Source organism: Juglans microcarpa x Juglans regia, chromosome 1S, assembly GCF_004785595.1.
Source record: "Juglans microcarpa x Juglans regia isolate MS1-56 chromosome 1S, Jm3101_v1.0, whole genome shotgun sequence".
Lineage (NCBI taxonomy): Eukaryota > Viridiplantae > Streptophyta > Magnoliopsida > Fagales > Juglandaceae > Juglans > Juglans microcarpa x Juglans regia.
The window spans coordinates 18,195,685-18,217,690 of record NC_054595.1 but is presented as its reverse complement, the minus strand read 5'-3'; the positions used below and the strand labels follow the sequence as shown (position 1 = coordinate 18,217,690).

The 22,006-nt window shown below is 36.4% G+C and overlaps 1 protein-coding gene across 4 annotated transcripts; it reads left to right on the top strand.

Annotated features, from left to right (window-relative positions):
• The first annotated feature begins 1,462 nt into the window (after positions 1 to 1,462).
• On the top strand, positions 1,463 to 21,764 carry LOC121246006 (phospholipase D zeta 1). 4 transcript variants are annotated; one of them, XM_041143965.1, is made up of 20 exons: positions 1,464 to 1,965; positions 2,488 to 2,589; positions 2,722 to 2,837; positions 2,939 to 3,080; positions 3,730 to 3,900; positions 4,862 to 5,035; positions 6,083 to 6,325; positions 6,428 to 6,544; positions 6,675 to 6,814; positions 6,928 to 7,077; positions 11,663 to 11,819; positions 11,913 to 12,440; positions 13,221 to 13,331; positions 14,842 to 14,988; positions 15,070 to 15,267; positions 15,413 to 15,514; positions 20,229 to 20,360; positions 20,475 to 20,540; positions 21,146 to 21,207; positions 21,286 to 21,764. In XM_041143965.1, the coding sequence occupies exons 1-20, from the start codon at positions 1,735 to 1,737 to the stop codon at positions 21,533 to 21,535; spliced, it is 3,339 nt and encodes a 1,112-aa protein (XP_040999899.1). In that variant the 5' UTR covers positions 1,464 to 1,734; the 3' UTR covers positions 21,536 to 21,764. The 4 variants fall into 4 exon arrangements, with proteins under 4 accessions (XP_040999898.1, XP_040999899.1, XP_040999900.1 ...); XM_041143966.1 differs by having other exon boundaries at positions 1,947 to 1,965; positions 2,747 to 2,837; XM_041143964.1 differs by having other exon boundaries at positions 1,463 to 1,965; positions 21,146 to 21,764.
• The last annotated feature ends 242 nt before the right edge of the window (positions 21,765 to 22,006 follow it).

The following is a 22,006-nucleotide window of genomic DNA, read 5'->3' as shown; positions in this document are numbered from 1 at the left end:
GAAACCTCAATACAATAAGATAAAAGTAGGATCAAAGTATAAGGTATTACATTTTGTATATTTATGTGAATGAGTTTTACTGCTTATCATCTTCACATATTACACACTACACTTATTTTTATTTTTCAAATTTTTTATTTATTTTATTCTTTCTAAACTAGTTAAATTCTTCTATTTATTCTTTATCTACTACACATAATAAAAAAATAAAAAAAAATAAAAATTATACATAATGTATAGTGTAAAGATGATAGTAAAACTTTTTTATATAAATATAATTAATCGTGGTGCAGTCGATGAGTGCGCTAATTGGAAAGTCAACTTTGTTCTAACTCATAAATAGCAGCCTGGTCAATGGTCTGATGGCAATTGGAGGGGCGTGCTATCGCTCCTCATAGCCCGCCTCTTTTTGGCTTATTCATTGCTTACGGTTTTGGTCAAGAAAAATGATAAATATAACACATTATATAGTTATATTTTAAAATGAATAGTATTTTTTTAAATACATTATATAAGTAATGTCATTTTATAAAAATATCATCACTTTAAAATATGTATTGTGAAGTATATTATGAAATATGTTGTACATGTATATTTCATTATTCTTTCGTGAAATCATCGCTTTTGGAAAGATATGTTTGTATGATAAAAAGTATTTCAGATTATTTATAAATAACAGCACAATAATTTATGGATATTACTGAATTGACTGACTGTATCACGAATACTTAAATTTAATTATTTATATTATAATATTAACATTTTTCCTCACATGTGGACTAAACTTTTTCTTAATGAGTAGACTCAATACATAAAATATTTAATTAAATATAATTGAATATAGATTTAGGGTTCAAATTTAGAATCTTTACTCTGATATCATATAAAATATATTTGATTATTTGTTTTGTATTGTTAACATTTCGTTATTTGTACTTTAACATGATTTGAATTGTATTCTTAATATTCTCCGCATGGTTACTTGTACTTTAGCAATGTTTTAGCTTTCAGTACCTCATTTATTTATTTATTTTTAATACAGATTTTATTATTTATACTTTCTATTTTTTGAAAATGATGTTGTGAGTTTTAGACAAGTGTCACGTGTTTATTAGTTTGTAATAAAAATAGCCTGTTTATAATTTTGAGTCAATATAATCAGCAAATAATAAAATTAATATGTATTATTAATTATTGATATATTAAAAATTATAAAATTTAAAATTTAAAAAATAAAAATTGATAAAATAAATCTTTTATTTAATACGTGTAGTGTTGTATATAAAATTATAAATACACCTAATACTTCTATAGAGATTAAAAATAAAATCTTTTTTTATAATTCTATTTTAAAAAAATAATAACGTTCTTACAATCGTTTGTCTAAATTGAATGCATGAATTGTATTGAAAAAGGTGACCCACCTGGCTTTCATTTGAAATGGGACTATCCAGACTCTATTATAAGAACCGCACGAATCAAAAAAACCTTTACAGAATTGTCGTTTCATCGCGTGGTGCCGTGGAGGAGTATTTTGTCGCCAAAAACGAACCTCACCACTCTCTCTCTCTCTCTCTCTGATTTGATCGAAGACGTTCAAAACCAGCCATCCCTCCATAAGATTTGTTCTTTTTGTTTCTTCTTCCATAATTCAATACCACTTTCCATTTTCTTTCGGATCAAAAAGTGGTTGAAATCAGAGAGCCTTTTTCTTCGCGATTGAATAAATAAAAAATGGCGTCGGAACAGTTAATGTCCGGTTCCGGGACCCGGTACGTACAAATGCAATCAGACCCGTCGCCGTCTTTAACGCCGTCCTTCTACTCGTTCCGTCAAAGCTCCGCAGATTTCACTCGGATTTTCGACGATTTGCCAGAGGCCACCATCGTCTCCGTCTCTCGCCCCGACGCGGGCGATATCAGCCCCGTGCTCCTCACTTATACCATCGAGTTCCAATACAAACAGGTGTCTGCTTTCTCTATTTCTCCTATTCTCACTCAAATGCTTCAATTTTCTTAACCTATAAGCTCAGATCGTATTTTGTATTCTTTTTTGAAAATTTTCGGTCGTAATAAATAAACTCGATTACATTTTGCATGTGTTTGGATTTAGAGATAACCGAAGAAAAGGAAAGATGATATTTTATGGATCTCATTTTAATAGTCTATGCGTGGGCTTGGGCCATCCTTTTGTTTTTCTTGCCTGCTATGCATAGTATTGAATTCCAAATCTGGCTCGGGCAAATCATTTTTGCTCTTTTATGTGCCTTCTATTGGTTCTGTGTTTTGATCTTGCGGATCTAAGCTGATTGTACTTATCCCTGTTACCGATAGAGTTCTTTTCACTTATATAAATTAAAAAAGTACTTGCACCTCTTGAATACATTCTATCAGAATACTTGCAAATCTGGCAGAAATTTTCTTTGTTGAGCATCTATTTTTACGGTTTAGTTTTTCGGTGCGCTAATTCCGTGCTATTATTTACTAGTTCAAGTGGCGCCTAGTAAAGAAGGCTTCACATGTTTTCTATTTGCACTTCAATTTGAAGAAACGTGTCTTCATCGAGGAAATTCATGAGAAGCAGGAGCAGGTGCGTGTAACATGAATTGCAAACCTGTGGCAACTCGTTTTTAATGTTCTTTTGATTTTTTTTTTTTTATGTATTATTGTTTGGGAAGGTCTGGGGTTTTGATATAGTTTTTATTGGAACACTATATTAAAGGTTAAAGAATGGCTTCAAAATCTAGGAATAGTAGATCAAGCAGCCATGGTGCAAGATGATGATGAACATGATGATGAGGCCATTCCCCTAAATCATGATGAAAGTTCCAGAAACAGGTGACCAGTAAACCCCCAGCGTGCATTTCAATTGAAGCAGTTCTTTTTTGGTTGGGCTCATAATTATAATAGCTCTTACAGGTGTGTTTTTTCTTGTCCAGAGATGTTCCATCTAGTGCTGCTCTGCCGATTATTACACCAGCCCTGGGAAGGCAACAGTCCATATCAGATAGAGGAAAGGTTGCAATGCAGGGGTATTTAAATCACTTTCTTGGGAACCTCGATATTGTCAACTCACGAGAGGTATGCTTGTTGCATGCGTTACTTTAATTCCAAGCCTTGCTCATGCTATCAAGCCTCTTAATACAATCAAGCGTAGCAGTATTATGCAAGTCTTTTTTTTCCTTGCTTCCATGTGATTTGATTAATTATCAATCCAATGCTAAAGGCAGCGTGTATGAATTTGGAAGTTAGGTTATTGTGACAAGATTCAAGGGAATATTCTGAGTATTCTACATGATTAATCATGAGAAGCAAATCGTTTAGTGCGTTTGATCATTGGGGGCACTCTTATGATATTAGCAATAGTTGATGGAAGGCCCAGTCATATCTTGGAACTAATCTGGTCTTGACCTATCTTAGTGGGTGATAACTGCTTATAGTTGATATTTTTTTGGAATGGTTTTCATGATTGTGAAGTGGATTTTGGTGCATGAATTTTTGGCTAAGTTGCATGACATTTTGATTCTCTGCGAATCTTATAACATTTTTGATGAAGCCAAGCAATCACATGGTTTACTTTTCTGAGTAAGAATGTGTTGGCTATTAGTTGGTTACAATCATCAACAATTCTCAGCTGTTACATTGTTATGAATTTAATTCTTGTACATCTTTTACCAGTACGATGTTAATTATTTCCTAGTCTTTGACAATGGTTTATGATGTACTGCAGGTTTGCAGGTTTCTGGAGGTTTCAAAGTTATCATTCTCACCAGAATATGGTCCTAAGCTGAAGGAAGATTATGTGATGGTGAAGCATCTACCAAAAATTTTAAAGGGCGACGACGAGAGGAAATGTTGTCCTTGTCATTGGTTCAATTGTTGCAATGACAATTGGCAAAAGGTAATGGTATCCTGTTTTTGAAATTTGGCCTGGACTTTGCTTGGTTGTGCTCTGTTTTGATGGAACATACACGTGTGGATTTGTGTTCTACAAGGAACAAAGAATGTTAACATTCCTTTTCCTTGCACCTTGCATTTGTGTTCTACCAAATAAGACCATAAAATGAATTGATTTGGTAGAAGCAAACATCTCATATGTAGTAGCATGTAGCTCACATATCATGGGTGCCACTTGGCAGGCATCCCAACGAAATGAAATACAGTACTTAGTTATGACAATGTGATCTGGCATCCACCAGTTTTGGAAAAGTTTCGGTCATAATAAATAAACTCGATTACAGCTCACTGCATGATAAAAAGCATGCTGTGAAAAAGTTATAATGAAACCGTGTGTATGGATCTAGGGTTTTGTTTCATGTTTGTCTAGTCCTGGCTGCATCCCACTACCCTATTCTCAAACTTTCTAATCGTTATAACAGTAGGATCATTATTGAAACTTCTTGTCTGTCTTTTTTCTCTTTCCTCCAGGTCATACTTCATTTGGTGCTCAATGTACTATTTGCCTTAAAATACAATTGGTCCTCATATTTTTTAAAGAGCTTTGTTACTCATTATCACCACACACCACACTTATTTTTATTTATTTTTTATTTTTTTGTTTTATTCTTTTTAAACTAATTGAATTCTTCTACTCATTATCCATACACCACATATTAGAAAAATAAAAAATTATATGTGGTGTGGTGTGATGATGATGAATATAATTTTTCTTTTTTAAATGTTGTTTAATATTTTTGGCTTTTCAATCTTTTACTTGACTCTCAATTTAGAAATATATGAAATATTTCACGGCATATGGCATAAGATGTACTGTACTTTGTCATTGCTTTTGAAAATCTCTAAGACAATTTTCTCTAGCTCACCTTGTGTTTCTTTTTTATTCTCTATTTAATTATGTGTAGGTTTGGGCTGTGCTAAAACCTGGATTCTTGGCATTGCTGGAGGATCCTTTTCATACCCAACCCCTAGATATAATTGTCTTTGATGTACTACCTGCCTCAGATGGGAATGGAGAGGGTCGAGTATCGCTAGCAAAAGAAATAAAGGAACAGAATCCCTTACGCCATGCTTTTAAGGTAAGCACCAACAGGTCTTACTGATGATTTACCCTTGTTCCTGGCTAAAAGTCTTAAAAGTTGACTTTGGACTTTTTTCTAAATAATTAGAACTTTAGGACTTACTAATATATTGTTTTATATGGAGGCTAGGCATAATGGTTTTATGTCGTTAAAACTGAAAATATGTGTATCTATCCACCATACAGTTAATACCAAGCACTTAGGCTCTTCTAGGTTAGTATTCAGGTGCTGCACGAAGCATTTTTTTTTTTAAAGTTTGAATCCTATTCATGATTATTTTTGTGCCCACCCTCTGGGATCTATTCCTATAATTGCCCAATATCTGTGGGTGGGGGGGAGTCAACTAATGACGATTTGGGTTTTCAAAATCTCTGGAGGAAAAATAAAGAGGAGAAAGAACCTCAAGGGGTTGGCCCAAGTGGTGAAGGCCTTGGTCTTGGGGTATCACTCCCTTCAATGTCCAAGGTTCAACACCTCATGGGTGCAAACAATCATTTGAGGCCACACCCCCTGGTGAAAAGCCAGCGATTTAACTAGTTCTGTGTAGGGAAACTTCCGAGGGTGCGGTGCATGGGACTAGAGTTTACTCTACAGGGGTTTACTCTGCCTTGGAGGAGAAAGGTTAAAAAAGAAAAGTGAGTTCTATAAAGTTAGGCTGTAGTTTGAGCTTAGAAGTTGTGAGAGGCAACAATTTGACTCCTAGCTGCAAATACTTTGATTCTTATATTTTATTTATTTCAAAGCCTCAGGAACCTTTTTTTATGAGGGGTTGAGATTTTACTTAGATTTGAAGTGCGCATGGTTGATAATTTTTTTTTGTACGCTGCTAAAATTCACCACTCTTTATATTGAATCTTGACATTGGACTGCACTGCTCCAGCAAAGAATGTGACACATGGTAATGCAGTTGGGTAGATTTTTGTTGTTTCTGCAAGGGCTTGTCTTTTAATTTACTTCTTTGGTATTGATGATCACTTTGTGGATGATTTTATCTGTCTGGTGAAAATATCTAGAGCATATCTTTTTTAACAAATATTTGGGCAGGTGACTTGTGGAAATAGGAGCATTAGGATAAGAGCTAAGAGTAGTGCTAAAGTTAAAGATTGGGTTGCTGCAGTCAATGATGCTGGACTAAGGCCTCCTGAGGGTTGGTGTCACCCTCACCGCTTTGGCTCTTTTGCTCCTCCAAGGGGTTTGACTGAAGATGGTAGTCAGGCTCAATGGTTCGTAGATGGTCGAGCTGCATTTGAAGCTATTGCTTCTTCTATTGAGGATGCAAAATCCGAGGTCTGTTCCTTTCAGTTTTAACACAATATTCAGTTGTAGTTTAATTGATTATCTTAATGTTTGGTGTTAAGTTTCTGTTGGTTGATTGGAAGTTTCATGCAGATATTTATTTGTGGCTGGTGGTTGTGCCCAGAACTGTATCTACGACGTCCTTTTGATGCTCATGTCTCATCCAGGCTCGATGATTTGCTGGAAGCAAAAGCTAAGCAAGGGGTTCAGGTAACCATAAAATCATTAACTATTGTATAGCTTTTCTTCAACTGATCATATCGGATACTGTAATGTTATGCTTTCTTTTATCCTCAGTTTCTTCAGTTAGTGTTGACTTTAATGTATCTTACAAATGCAGATTTATATTCTTCTCTACAAAGAGGTTGCCCTTGCTTTGAAAATCAATAGCGACTATAGCAAGCGAAAGCTTCTTAGCATCCATGAGAATGTGAGGGTACTGCGTTATCCTGACCACTTCTCTTCTGGTGTTTACTTATGGTATGCAATAATTGCAACTTTTCATGGGTTTTGTAGATTCTACTGCGTATTTATAGCACCCAACTATAGTGAATGTTTTGCATTTTCTGATTTTAGTTTCCCGATATATATAGGTCCCACCATGAAAAGCTTGTCATTATAGATTATCAAATATGCTTCATTGGAGGACTGGATTTATGCTTTGGTCGTTATGACACATATGAACACAAAGTGGGTGATTGCCCTCCTTTGATATGGCCTGGAAAGGACTACTATAACCCAAGGTAAGTCTTCTGTTCATTCACCAGATCCTATGTTGGATTGTTGAATGGGAAGTTGTTAGACGCTAGTAATGAATTGATTTCCTATTATGTATTTAGTGATTCAGATACCTTCGTCAAAGTTTGGTAATCATTTTGTTGATAGACTGTAGCATTCATGGTATACTGAAGGGACTCTTTAATGTTCATATATTGCTCTTTTGTAGGGATAGTTGTTATGTTTCTTAATTAAACCATGGTGAACTGGATACCTTTTTTTTTTATAAGTAAACGATTGTATTAATAATAATAGGCATAACCCAAGTATACAAGATGGTATACAAGAGATAGCACCTATCTAGGAAGAAACAGAGTATACAAGAAAGTCATGAACATCACAGCCATTAAAATCTACAGCTAAGGCCCATAGAAATAGAGTTCTAATAAAAAGAGATCTAAGTTCCTCTATTGTGTGATACTTATAAAAAAAAAAAAAGGTTCCTTTATTGTGTGCTCCTTGTCTTCGAACGTCCGATCTTTCCACTTCTGCCTCAAACACCACAGAATACAGATACGAACCATCTTCCACACAGCTTTGATTTGTAGGATACCTCCCAGCGCTGTCTAGCTGGCCAGCAGCGCTGTCACTAAGTGGGCATAATCCAAGCTAAGTCTAATCTGCAAAAAACTTCATCTCATAGCTCTCTAGCAAGCTCACAATGCAGTAAGAGATGATCCATGGTCTCACCAGTTTTCTTGCACATGTAACACCAATCTATTATGATCACCCCGCGCTTCCGCAAATTATTCGTCGTCAATATCTTATCAAAAGATGTTGTCCAAGCAAAAAATGTCACTTTAGGAGTTGCCTTGTTTCGCCAAATCTTTTTCCATGGAAACTGATTGTTCAGCGACTGTGTGAGAGACAGAGAGCGAACCGAGAATGTGCCTGTACCTGCGGGTACCCACCATAGTGAGTCAACCCTAGAGTGCTCGGTTGCAACACGGAATACAAGAGATTAAAAAATTCCTTAAAGCTTCCAACTTCCCAGTTTTGGGCCGCTCTGTTAAGTTAATGTTCCATTGGACATGGTTCCTAGATATCACCATTAGATTAGTCAATGAAGCTTCTTTCTCACTTGCAACATGGAAAATTGAAGGGAAAGATTCCTCAAGGCATTATTCCCACACCAAAGTTCGCTCTAGAATTTTATTCTAGAGCCATCTCCCAACACAAGTCTAGTGTGTAAAAATCTCTCACCCTCGTCTAATGTGTCCCCCCCCCCCCCCCCCCCCCCCCCCCCCCCCCCCACACACACACACACACACATCTCCATATTTGCAATCAATCACCAACTTCTATAGGGCTTCCAATTCCATATCATATCGCCACAACCATTTCCCATGTTAAGTCCCTATTATAAGTCCTTAGGTTTTTGACTCCCAAACCACCAGATGAGATTGAGAGCATACCTTATCCCAATTGATTGGACGGATTTGAATTCATCCCCATGCTTCTCCATCAGAAATCACAACAAAGTTTCTCAATTCGGTTCGCCACGCTTACTGGAATTGGGAATAGAGAGAGGAAATACGTTGGTAAATTAGACAAGGTGCTCTTGATTAAGGTGATCTTGCACCTTTGGACAAGTACAGCTTCTTCCAACCAGCCAATCTATGTTCTTTTTTCTCGATCACTGTATTCCATATAGATTTGGCCCTCAAGGCAGCCCCCAACGGGAGACCAAGGTAATGCATAGGGAGAGAGGAAACCTTACCATCCAAGAGTGTTAGCCAAGTAGTGGATGTTACTAACATTGCCAACTGGCACCAGCTCTGACTTGTCAAAGGTCACTTTCAAACTTGAAGCCACTTCAAAACATAGTAGAAGTGCCCTTAGTGCCCGAACCTGGTTTTGGTCTACCTCACAAAATATTAGTGTCATCTGCAAATAACAAATGAGAAATGGTAAGAGTACCCCTATTGGGGTCACCAACCGAGAATCCAATCACAAAGCCATTAAAGACCACAACCGAGATCATCCTACTAAGTGCCTTCATAACCACAACGAAGAGGAGTGGGGACAACAGATCTCCTTTTCTTAGGCCTCAGGAGCTGTTGAAGAAACCAACTAGACTACCATTCACCAAAACTGAAAATTTCGCTGTTGAAATGCACCAACTAATCGACGAACACCATCTCTCCCCAAAACCAAACCTCCCAAGTAGGTAGAGTAGAAAGTCTCAATTAACGTGATCATATGCCTTCTCCATATCTAGGTTGCATAAGATACCTGTATTGGCAGATTTTAGTCTACTATCTATGCATTAATTGGCGATGAGAACCAAGTCTAGAATTTGCCTGCCCCTTACAAATGCATTTCGGGATTTTGTGATGATTTTCCGCAATACCTCCCCTAGGCGTTTTGCAAGCACCTTAGAAATTATCTTATAGACCTTGTTCACCAAACTAATAGGCTGAAAATCCTTGACCTCCAATGCTCCAATCTTTTTAGGAATTAGGGCAATAAATGTGGCATTAAGGATTTTCTCAAATTTCCCCCACCAAGAAAAGTTTCTGGAATACCTTCATTAGATCATCCTTCACCACCTCCCAACATGATTGAAAGAATCCCATAAAAAAACCGTCTGGACTTGGTGCTTTGTCTTTTACCATTTTCCTCACCACTCCATGAACCTTTGCCTCCTCGAAGGGCCTCTTCAACCAAGAGACAGTATGCGGCTCAATTGACTTAAAACTTAGTCCATCCGGCTTTGGCCACCACCCCTCTTGTTTGGTAAGGAAATGTTCAAAAAAATCATAAACATGTTCTCGAATCATAGGGGCCTCCATACAAGCCACACCATCTATATTTAGAATTTCAATGTTAGTTGTTCTCCTATGAGAGTTAACCACTCCATGGAAGAATTTCGTATTTCGATCCCCTTCTTTTAACTACAAAGCTCTTGATTTTTGGCGCCAAAAAATTTCCTCCAATAAGGTAACCCTCTCTAATTCTGATATCAGCTCTATCTTCCGAGATAACTCATTTGAGAATAGAACCCGATCCTCTTGTAAGCTCTCTAACTCCTGTAGCTCCACCAACATGGATTTCTTTCGTTCACCTATGTCACCAAAGGCCAAAGGAAAGAGAGTTCCAAAGTTTTAAATCATTTTTTAAAACTTTTAGTTTACCTGGCAAAGATAAAGCTAGGGGCGCCATGAATCTGATATGAGGAACACCATTGCCTAATCCTATCCAAAATACCTTCAGTTTTCGGCCACATATTTTTTAACTTGAAGTATCTACACCCTTCTTGGATACCCCCACAATCCAACAAATAGGAAAATGATCTGAACAAAGACGAGGCAACCTCTTTTGACATATGTCTGGATAATGGATTTACCATTCTGATGAGACTAAAAATTTGTCCAATCTAGACCATGATTGATTAGACCACGTGAATGTTCCCCCCATGAGAGGAATATCCACCAAACTCAAGTTGAAAATACATTCCGAAAATTCTAACATTGCTGGCCGCAAACTATTTTCTCCTGAACGTTCACTTGGAAATCTTGTAACATTAAAATCCCCACCTATGCACCATGGGAGATCCCACCAGCTATGAATTCTAGCTAATTCTTCCCATAAGAACCCTTTGGTGCTGTCCAAGTTTGGCCTGTATATACCAGCAAAAGCCCACAAAAAATTATCTTCCACCCTGTTAAAGGAACATGCCACTGTGAACTCCCCAATGAATTCCTCTATTTTCTCCACCACCCTTCTATCCCACATCACTAAAACACCTCCGGAAGTGCCATCCGATGCTAGGTAAGCTCAATCCGCATATGGACAGCTACAGATACTTCGAATAAGTCTTCTTGTAATAAATTTCAGCTTTGTTTCCTGCAAACATACTATGTCCACCTTCCACTCACGAAGCAAGTTTTTTATACGAAGACGCTTATTGGCCTCTTTGAGTCCTCGGACATTCCAAGACACAATTTTTTAGAAAAAGCTAACCTCTTCCCTTTGGATCTTTCGTTACTAGAGCTGCCCTCATAGTTAAGAGACCATGTTAATCTTTTTAGCTCCCTCTGTTTTTTGGACCCAGATTTTTTAAGCTGGTTATGGCCCATTTCAATGGCAGTGAGCAAGGCCATGAATTGTTCTTCAAATCCCTCACACTCCATCCCCACGCAACATTGAATTTCCTTTACCTTGTGTAGAACCCAATCAGAAACACTAGACTGGGTAGGTAATAAACAGTTAAGTGGTACAGGCTCCCCATCTCTAGTAGCCCACTGCAAGCCCATCGGCGTCCCCATTTCCTCCTCGAAACTAATCCCACCCTCCCATTCAAAGAGTCCCTGCAATGGAACAATCGTTTGTGGTGGTTCAACATCTCCTACATCGCTCTTAGGTCAACTTTTCATTTAATATATTTTCTTGTGGTAGTGGTTGGCTGGTTCTGCTTTAAAAATCACTGGCTAGGAGGTTTATATTTAGTGTGCAGTGAGAACCGTTCTTTAACTAATTGCTAGTTGGTTGGAGCAGTACTTTTCCTTTTATCGATATTTTTAATGATGCTTTTTTTCATTTGATAAGGGAATCTGAACCAAATTCATGGGAAGACACTATGAAAGATGAGGTGGATCGTGGAAAATATCCTCGTATGCCTTGGCATGATGTTCATTGCGCTCTTTGGGGACCATCATGTCGTGACATTGCTAGGCACTTTGTTCAGCGCTGGAACTATGCAAAGGTCACTCTTTCATTACAGTAGTTTTATGATATAGGTTGTATTGTCAAGATTGTTATAAAATTACAATGTTAACTTGAGTATGCCTTTCTTCAGAGAAATAAAGCTCCAAATGAGCAAGCAATCCCACTACTAATGCCTCAACAACACATGGTTATTCCACATTACATGGGAAAAAGCAGAGTGATGGAGGTTGAAAGTAAAAATGTTCAAAATCATAGCGACCTTAGAAGACAGGATTCCTTTTCTGCGAGATCGTCACTACAAGATATCCCACTTCTCTTGCCTCAAGAGGCTGATGGGCATGATGCTCCTAGTGCAGAACCAAAATTAAATAGGTTGGACCTCGCTAATCTCAATCAGCCAAGCAAAGCTAGCAGTGGTCTTTCTTTCTCTTTCCGGAAGTCCAAAACTGAAGCAATAGGTCCGGATACACCATTGAAGGGCTTTGTAGATAACTTTGAGTCCTTGGATCGTCATGAGAAACTGCTTTCAGATAGGGTGGCACAGCCCGGCATGAAAAGTTCAGATCCAGATTGGTGGGAAACTCAAGAACGGGGTGATCAGGGTGGATTTGCTGATGAATCCGGTCAAGTTGGTCCTCGTGTTTCATGCCGCTGTCAGGTGGGCTTTAACTCTGAAACTTCCAGAATTGTCATATTATCATCTGCGAAAATATCAACAACCTGCCCTGATGTCTTTAGTGGTATCACTGACTTACCGATTCTTTTTTTTTTTTTTTTTTTTTTTTTAATTTCTGGTGCATTATTTACTCTCTCCATCCCAAAGCCAATTCCTTTCTGTTATAGTCTGTCCCATAATGAGTGTCATTATTGAAAAAGGTCAATGTTAATTGTTTCACTTCCCTAATTTGTCCGTTGTTGTTTGGTATATTAGTTTGAACAATACAGACATCTTTCTATAGTAAAAAAATTAATTTGTCCTGAATATCGTTGCAAGAAAAATTAAACAAAAATAAGTGATATTCAAAGGACCAGTGCACATTGCTTGAAGCGTTCTTGATATGTTCTGATTTTCAATTATGATGGTCACCTTGGGAAGGAGGCAGTACCTTTTTCTATGTTTTTATATGCTGATTTATTTCTCCCCCTTGTATGAGTAATAATTTTTTGAATGAACCATTTTATCTATTTGAGTTGTCAATAATTGAAGCTGGGAAATAAGGATATTTGGAAGCTTTCAAAGTGGAGTAGTCACTGTGGAGATATATATTCTGAATATCGACTGAGGGAGGGAGGGGGTTTTATTGATTCATTCTGGGGGTTCTTATAGCTTTATCAGTGTTTTCTTTTTTAATGATGAGAGTATTTTTAAACTTTATCCTTTTCCTTTCTCACTAATGCTTGTTTGAATGGTGATGTCTTTTACTACCTTTATTTTCAGGTCATTAGAAGTGTCAGCCAGTGGTCTGCTGGAACAAGCCAAACTGAAGAGAGCATTCATGGTGCTTATCGCTCTCTAATTGAGAAAGCAGAACACTTTATCTACATTGAGGTGATTTTTGTCTATATGTAGTTCCCCTACCATTCTGAATCAATTTTTTGATACTAAATTGTATAGAATTTGATTTTTTTTAAAGTAAAAATAAAACCTGTATAGAATTTAACACTTGTAGCTTGTAAAATATTTCTTCCTATTTACTTATAAAAAATATATATATATTTCTTCCTATGAACACCAAAGGAAGTTGACTGCAAGTTTGTGCCTGAATAGAAGATATGTGGGGGCTTTTTCTTGATAAGAAGCTTAACAGCTATGTTTGCATAGAGAAAACCTGTGTACTTGGGTAGCACCTTTGTGCTTTTTAATAAAGATCTTACTTATAAAAAAATTGCATAAAAAACGATGCACAGGTAAAACACTTTGAATTGCTCAATTTAAGAATAAAACCCTCATATTAGAAGTATTTGAAAAAAGGACATTTCAGGAGTTCCTGTTAGTATTCATATCCAATTTGGTGGGATGGTTGACTTTTTGCAGATGACCCATTTAAGATGTAACTTGTAAGCTATTATTGATGATGCATAAAGTATGAATATGAACCATTCAATTTCATGGGGTAACCTAAGAGGCCCTTGAACGGACCTCTATTGTGTTATTTTTTAAGGGCTACATGCATGATTGGTCCAATGTGTTTAAAGCATCTTGGCTCTGCTCAGGGTGAATTTAGCCATACCTGTTTGTATCTATTCCAAGTTGGTCACAAATAGATTAAAAAATAATTCTGCTGTTGAAATAACTATCATTAACCATTTGGTGGTAGCCACATGACTCATTAATCTTCTCTTGTTTTCATTGTTTCTGTTTTCTTGTGTGGGCTGGGGCTGGTTGCTATTTTCGCTTTTAGGCCGTACTTCTGGTTAGAATATGAGACATTATTTTACCATCTCGTTCCTTCTCTTTTTAAACAGTCTCGATGTATTCCCACTTATATCTGTTCATTTTAGGTCATGATTACCCATCCTGTCCAATATATGTGTACTTTTGAGCGAGGGTAGTTTAAAATACTTCCTTCAAAATGCTTAAAAGGCAAGTCTGGTAGAAACTATTGAAATGGATAGGACTCAGAAAGAAACTGAATTTTTTTTTTTTTTATAAGTAAAAAAAGAAACTGAAACTCAAAACATTTTTCACAAGCCTGTGTAGAACTTCTTGCGTTTTAAATGAAATGGAAACCCAGTGAAGCTGTTTCCCAATAAACCAAAGCAATGTTTTAAGGATGGTTGGATGCTGTAAACTGAGCAGTGGAAAGCCACGTAGGATTTGGAGGCAGACATTGGAAACTTACTCAGAATAGGTTGTTACCAGGGGTTAAATTGCAGAATGGTATTATTGCTTATGAGCCCAATGGTTGGACGGGCTCAGTAAATGTTGATAAAAGACCTTGACAATGTTCTTACCCGTCGGAGTTTATGGATGCTGTATGCTTGGGCATTTTTTGAGCATTAATTTTGTTTTATTGTTTTTCCCCAGCCTTTTGGATTAATTCTTTACTTGTTCCCAGAACCAATTTTTTATATCTGGCCTCTCTGGAGATGAGACAATACGCAATCGTGTGTTAGAAGCATTATTTCGGCGAATTATGCGAGCATACAACGATAAGAAGCTTTTTAGGGTTATAATTGTTATACCACTACTACCAGGTTTCCAGGTTCTAATTCCCTTCTCAATGTCCTTCAAATCTGAAATTGGTTAATCTGTTATATTTCTAAATTGGATGATATTTTAACAGGGGGGTGTGGATGATGGAGGTGCAGCATCTGTGAGAGCCATAATGCATTGGCAATATCGAACTATTTGCAGAGGACATAATTCGATATTGCATAATCTCTATGAGCTTCTTGGTCCTAAAACACATGATTACATTTCTTTCTATGGCCTTAGAGCTTATGGAAAACTTTCTGCAGGTGGTCCTGTGGCCTCCAGTCAGGTATTTTCTTGCAACAATTCTCACATTGCACCTCAGCCCTTTTTGTTGATACTATTAGATCTTCTCAGTCATTTGCAAATGCCTGCTTATATGCATCTCTTTCCTGCCATGTATCATGATTCCCATCATACTTTTGTCCTTTCAGGTGTATGTGCATAGTAAAGTTATGATTGCTGATGATTGCATGGCATTGATTGGATCAGCTAATATTAATGATAGGAGTTTGCTTGGTTCAAGAGATTCAGAGGTACCACTCCTGCTTGATGTCTCTTCATAGTTTTGTTCATTTTTTCTCCTGGAAATTCTGAAACCTAAAGCTGGAACATGCCAACCCAATTCCCCCCGCCCCCACCAAAAAAAAAAAAAAAAAAGAAACTCCTCGTGGTATGAGGGGAATGCATAACTAACTATAATATGTAGGAACTGGGACTGGAAGCTGCTCTATCTGTGAACCTTAAAGAATCAAGCATTCCAATGATATAGAGCAATCTTGAATATTATTTCTAGTCTACATTTAACTTGTTGTAGACCCGTGCTATGCATGGAAAAAATTAAAATGATTTAATAAAAATAATATATGTAATTAATTAGGATGTTTTGACTTATTAGTGAATCAATTAGACATTACCATCATCTGCAAGAGCATGAAATCAACAAAAACCTCCAGCAATAACAGTATCCGTAATAAATAGAGTTATGAATCTGTCAGCCAAAAGCACTTGGGGGATGTTTGGAAATAATTCTCATCCCATCTCATCTCATTTCCTTCTCAAACATCACTCAAACATAAACATTTTCAAACTAATCATTACAACTTTTTCAAAATAAAAATTATATTAAAAAAAATTATATTTTAACAATATTTTAATTTTATTATATTTTTTATTCAACTTTTTCTCTCTTATTTCCCAAAATTCAAAAAATACTTAACTCAAACTATCTCATTACTGTTCACAAACCATCTTACTACTATTCACAAAATTCTCATATTATCTCATTCTCCAAGCATCCCTCGTCCGTTTGGCAAGTGAACTATTCTCAAGTACTCTTAAGATATTTCCTTCCCAAATATTACTCAAATACAAAATATTTTTCAATTTAAAATCTTCAAGCTTTTTATCTAATCATTACAACTTTCCCAAACTCCCAAATGAAACACAAAAAAAATACAATTTTTTCAAATTTTAAAACAAAAGTAATTATAATTTTATTATATTTTATTCAACTTCTTCTCTCTTTTCCCAAAATTCAATAAAACACCTTAACTCAAACTATTTTACTACTATTCACAAATATAACGAGATGTTCTAAGGCCCCGTTTGGATAGTGAGATGAGATGAGATGATTTTAGACAAAAATTGAAAGTTGAATAAAATATTGTTATAATATTATTTTTTAATATTATTATTGTTTTGGGATTTGAAAAAGTTGAATTGTTTATTATATTTTGTGTGGTAATTTGGGAAAGTTGTAATGATGAGAGGAGATGAAATGAGATGAAATCGTTTCTGTATCCAAATGGGGACTAAGGCCCCGTTTGATTGTTGGACTGCACTGAGATCAACTTAGTTCAGTCTAATTTTAAGCTGAGTCTAATATCCAAATACTCAACTCTCAAACCACTAAACTTCTCTCAATTCAAAACCTCTTTACATGTAGGGCCCACATTCTTTTTAAACTCAACACTTCTTTACACGTAGGACCCATAATCAAATTTCTATAAATATATTTAAACTCGTTTTAACATCCAAATACATCTAAACTCATTTTAAGTGGGCTTCACAAAATTTACTCTATCATTTCAACTCACTACTATTCATAAAGAACTCAACTCATCTAAACTCAGCTCAACATCCAAACGCAGCCTTAAGTATCCAAACACGGCCTTAGTAAGATTGAGATTTATTGAGAACATTTGCAAAGAATGGAACCATAACGAAATTTTCATACTTGGTATTTTCTGCCCACCCCAAAACAAAATTCTTCTCTCACGCTGGAATAGAAAGAGTAGAGCCACAGATTATGCAGTGAAACTCGGACATTATTAGATATATTAATCAATATCCACGTAAATGGCGAATTAAACAATCCTAGAAGCAAAAGTAAAACTACAAATTATCCAAAACTGTCTTAAAAATTAGAAACAATTAGATTGTGAATAAAGCATACAGATCACGTCACCAACTTAAAAGGTCTTAGTAGCAGCATATGACTTCCGTCCACATTGCCAATGGTGGTCCAATCTGCCAATCGAGTCCTAAACCTTGTACACATGCATTGGGAGCGTGAACCATAGCCATCACCATGAGCAGAATGATGGATCTCTGCACCAAAGACATGGCCTGATGTCCTATGTTGAACCCAGCACCCTGGAACCGGGAGAGATGATCTGTTAAATAATCACGTTTTGGTTTGCCAAAAGGGAGAGTGTTTCTATCTTTTTTAATAGGAATGAACGACTGGAGGAGTCAAATAGTTTATGCCGTAGGATGAGAAGATCTTGTGGAACAGGATTCGATCCTTCAAGCAGAATGAAGTGATATATTTGGGACCTTTTGAATTTTATATTGATTTCCCTTAAAAAAAATTTAATCATAAATGACCAAACATAGGCATGACTGAGAAAATCACGTTTGGCTGGTATGAGAAAATTACATGAGTAATCTCGTAGAAAGGAGGAAAAGAGAAACTGTAAAAGTTAATTAAATTAGGAAGAATAGAGGACTCGAATGGTAAGTAACTTTGTATTATTGTATAAGAAGATGAAGTGTTATTTTTTACCATTCAAATTCCAGTACTCTTACAATTATTTTAATATAATCTTAAACAACTCAAAACATGATGAGGCTCCTCAATAGGAGAAGACCTTTCAAATTCTAGTTAATTATTTCGTTTTACTTTAAATGAATTTTTTTTGGAGAATGTGGTGTAAATAAATAAAAATAATAAAAAAAGATGCTGAGGTGGCACAATGTTTTACAAAGATGATGCTTCAGCTTTTATGTAGAATATAGATATTAATAAGAATAGGCATAGCCCAAGTACACAAGGGGGTATACAAGAGGTAACACCTATTTAGGAAAAAGAAATGGAAACAAGAAAATCATGAAAATCGGGAACATTGAAATCTACAGCTTTGGCCCATAGAAAAAAAGTTATAACAAAAAGTAATCTAATCTCCTCAGATGAACGCTCCTTGTCTTCAAATGTCCGATCATTTCGTTCCTACCATAGGCACCAAAAAATACAAATAGGAATCATCTTACACACAACAGTGATTTGTGGAATACCGCCCAGGCTCGTCCAACATGCCAAAAGCATGTAGAAGATAGATATAGATTATAGTTTCTTGTTTCTTGCTTCCAGCCTAAGTTTGGAGCAAGTTTTTTTCTCTCTGAAAAGCTATAAATCTGAGCCCCCTCATTCTTCAGGAGTCTCAAATGTAGGAGAACAACTTCAGCATATGCTACTTGAAAATTTAGTTGGATGAGAAAACTCATTTTATTTAGTTGCTGGGGGTATGAAGTTTTCCATTCACAGATCCTTTCTCTTTCAGAAACTATAAAGAAAAATATTTTGAATTTCTTTTTTAAAGTATTCCACCTCTGAAGATACGAGGGATTGTCACTGGATTTTGGCAGCTCAGAGATTTGGAGCTTCTTTATACAGGAAAAAGGAGCTAAAACAGAGAGAGAGAGAGAGAGAGAGAGAGAGAGAAGTTAACCAATAAGATCTATAGAGACTGAGGATTTATGTATTTACTCTATGTTTTGAACCTTATTATAACTTAATGTACTCATGTCATACCATTAGACTAAGATTACGTTTGGATGTTGAGGTAATCTCATATGATTTGTGAATAGTAGTAAAAAAGTAATGAATAGTAGTAAAAAAGTAGTGAATAGTGAGGGGGCTGGTGCTCCAATGAATTTGGGGGGGTATGGCGTGGGCTTATAGAAATTTATTAGGAGGGGATGCGTCCAAGGGCAGCAAGAAGTGTACGCTCAAGGCGTATTACAAAATATTGGCATCACAAGGTAATGTTCCTTTCCTGTGGAAGAATATTTGGAGGTCTTGTGTGCCTTTCAAAGTAGGTTTTTTCGTATGGACTGCTGCTCTTGGGAAGATTTTGACCACGGACAACCTGAGGAAGAGGGGCTCATAGTGATGGATTGGTGCTATTTGTGTAAAAAGCATAGAGAATCAGTGGATCACTTATTATTGCATTGTGAGGTGATAATAGTGCTGTGGGATGAGATCTTTAGAAGAGTATGTCGCTTGGGTAATGCAATTGAGGGTGGTTGATTTACTGGCCTGTTGGAAGGAGATTCAAGATTGTCCTCAAGTGGCAGTAGTGTGGAAGATGATTCCATTGTGCATTATGTGGTGTACTTGGTCGGAAAGGAATGCGCGGTACTTTGAAGATAGGGAGCGCACAATGGCGAAGCTTCAGAATTTTTTTGTACACACGTTATTGCTTTGGTTTTCAGCCATTGTGCTTAATGGAAACAATGTTCATGACTTCCTGTCCTTAATCTATCGATCCTAAAATTTATTTAGATATTCTTTTGTATACCTCCTGTGTACATGGGCTATGTCTATTTCATTCGTATCAATAAAATTTACCTCTTACTGAAGTAGTGAATGGTAATGAGGTAGTCTGAGGTGATCTCACCTCAATAACCAAACATAGCCTAAGGTAGATATTTATTTTGTGAAGCCTGTATCGCTTGCTAAGCAATTGCGTAATTGATCAATAAAATAAATTAATAAGTACACTTGTACCCAAACTGCTTTTCTTGTGTCCAAAATAGATTAAAAAACAAGAAAATTTCTCTAAGAAAATTTCTCGCATGTTTACCTATTGGTATCAGTATTTTTTGTTGTATCACTTTTTTTTATCTTTAGTTGCATCACTTCTAAACTAGCTTCCCCTTGATTGTTGCAAATATTTGTTTCAGATTGGTGTTCTTATTGAGGACAAAGAGGCAGTCAATTCGTTGATGGGAGGAAAACCATGGAAGGCTGGAAAATTTTCTCTTACGCTTCGTTTGTCACTGTGGTCTGAACACCTTGGCCTTCGCTCAGGAGAGGTTGGTGAATCTAATTGCTTTCATTTTTTTTCCAGTGCGATGGTCAATGAATGCATTCTCTTTTTTGAAAATATTAAGTTAGCTGATCTCGATCCTCTATATTTATTTTGCTAGATGGATCAAATAATTGACCCTGTAGCTGATTCAACTTACAAGGATATTTGGATGGCAACTGCAAAGGTGAGAAAGCTACAAGAAATAATATACAAAACGTTAAAGAAAACTTGGACGAAAATCTAATATTAACGTGTGATGTTATACTTCCACTGACTAGAGTGTAGGAAGAAATGGTCTGGGCCTTTAATGGGCTGGTTGAGGTGGATTAAGATCCTTTACAATTTTTTACCCAAACACTTTCTACATTTGGGAGAGAGTACACAGTCAATGGATCCCATAGTATCAAATACTGTTTGTGGGCAACGTGGAACTCAGCATTAAATTCAATGGGGTTTACATCTTGTGCCTATATCTCTCTAAATTATAAATTACTTGAGTTGAAGAATTGTCGGAAATCCTAATCTGAGGTAGAATTTGTTCTTTAAAGTTGTAGAATGTATTTGAAGTGCCAAGTTTATATGAATAACCAGAAAAAGAAATAAAGTATAAAAAAAAAAAAAAAAGGTAATAAACTCTTACATGCAGATTATATTCGGTCAATTGGGGCGCGTGCACGGACGCGCACACATATCCTTGGCATTAGAGTTTGGCCGAGGGGTTTTTAGGATTTCTCTGATGCCTTTTGGTTTTTTTAAGTAATAAGCATTTATCGGTGATTTGTTTGACAGACAAATACTGCAATTTACCAAGATGTCTTCTCTTGCATACCTAACGATCTTATACATACAAGGTATAATGCAATTCTTATTCTTTCTCTATCCCCTTTCCTTCCTCTCTGTGCTAACAACTATATTTCAATCTTTTGCAGAGCTGCACTTAGACAAACCATGGCCCTTTCGAAGGAGAGACTCGGCCATTCTACTATTGATTTAGGAATAGCCCCAGAGAAGTTAGAATCGTATCATAATGGAGGTATCGAGAAAACCGATCCCATGGAGAGATTAGCGGCTGTGAGGGGGCACCTCGTTTCGTTCCCCCTCGATTTCATGTGCAAAGAAGATTTAAGACCTGTGTTCAACGAGAGTGAGTATTATGCGTCTTCTCAAGTTTTTCATTAGGTATTAACTTGCAGATTAGTGAAGATCCCTGCCATTTTTCCCCACTGGAAGGGAGGGTCTCAATGTTGTATACTAATCTAATTATTTATATTCATTTTCATTTTCAACTCTTTTATATGACAAATCAGAGAGCGAGTGTGGGTAAATCTTTTACCGAATGTATTAATATCTAATTATTGTTGTATAGAAATCATGCGTCACAGTATCATAAATGCACATCTGCTGCTAAGAAAAAGAAGTCTCTACATCAATGTTTTTTTTGAAAAATTCTTCTAATCAGTCATTATTCATCCCTCCATATCTCACACCTTATGAATAAGTTATAGGTGTAGAGTATGAGAGTAAATAGTAGTTGATATATATCATTTCTCGCGTTACACTGACAAGACACAATGCGATGGAGCTACCGTCTATAGGAGATCTCTTAGTATTCTGTTACGAATTGACAGAGAGCCATAAATATCAGGATCA

Coding starts and splice junctions, on each gene's coding strand:
- LOC121246006 (XM_041143964.1), top strand. CDS start 1,735: ATGGCGTCGGAACAGTTAATGTCCGGTTCCGGGACCCGGTACGTACAA. Junction 15,268..15,412: donor GTCCTGTGGCCTCCAGTCAG/GTATTTTCTTGC, acceptor TTGTCCTTTCAG/GTGTATGTGCATAGTAAAGT. Junction 20,541..21,145: donor TTTGGATGGCAACTGCAAAG/GTGAGAAAGCTA, acceptor TTTGTTTGACAG/ACAAATACTGCAATTTACCA.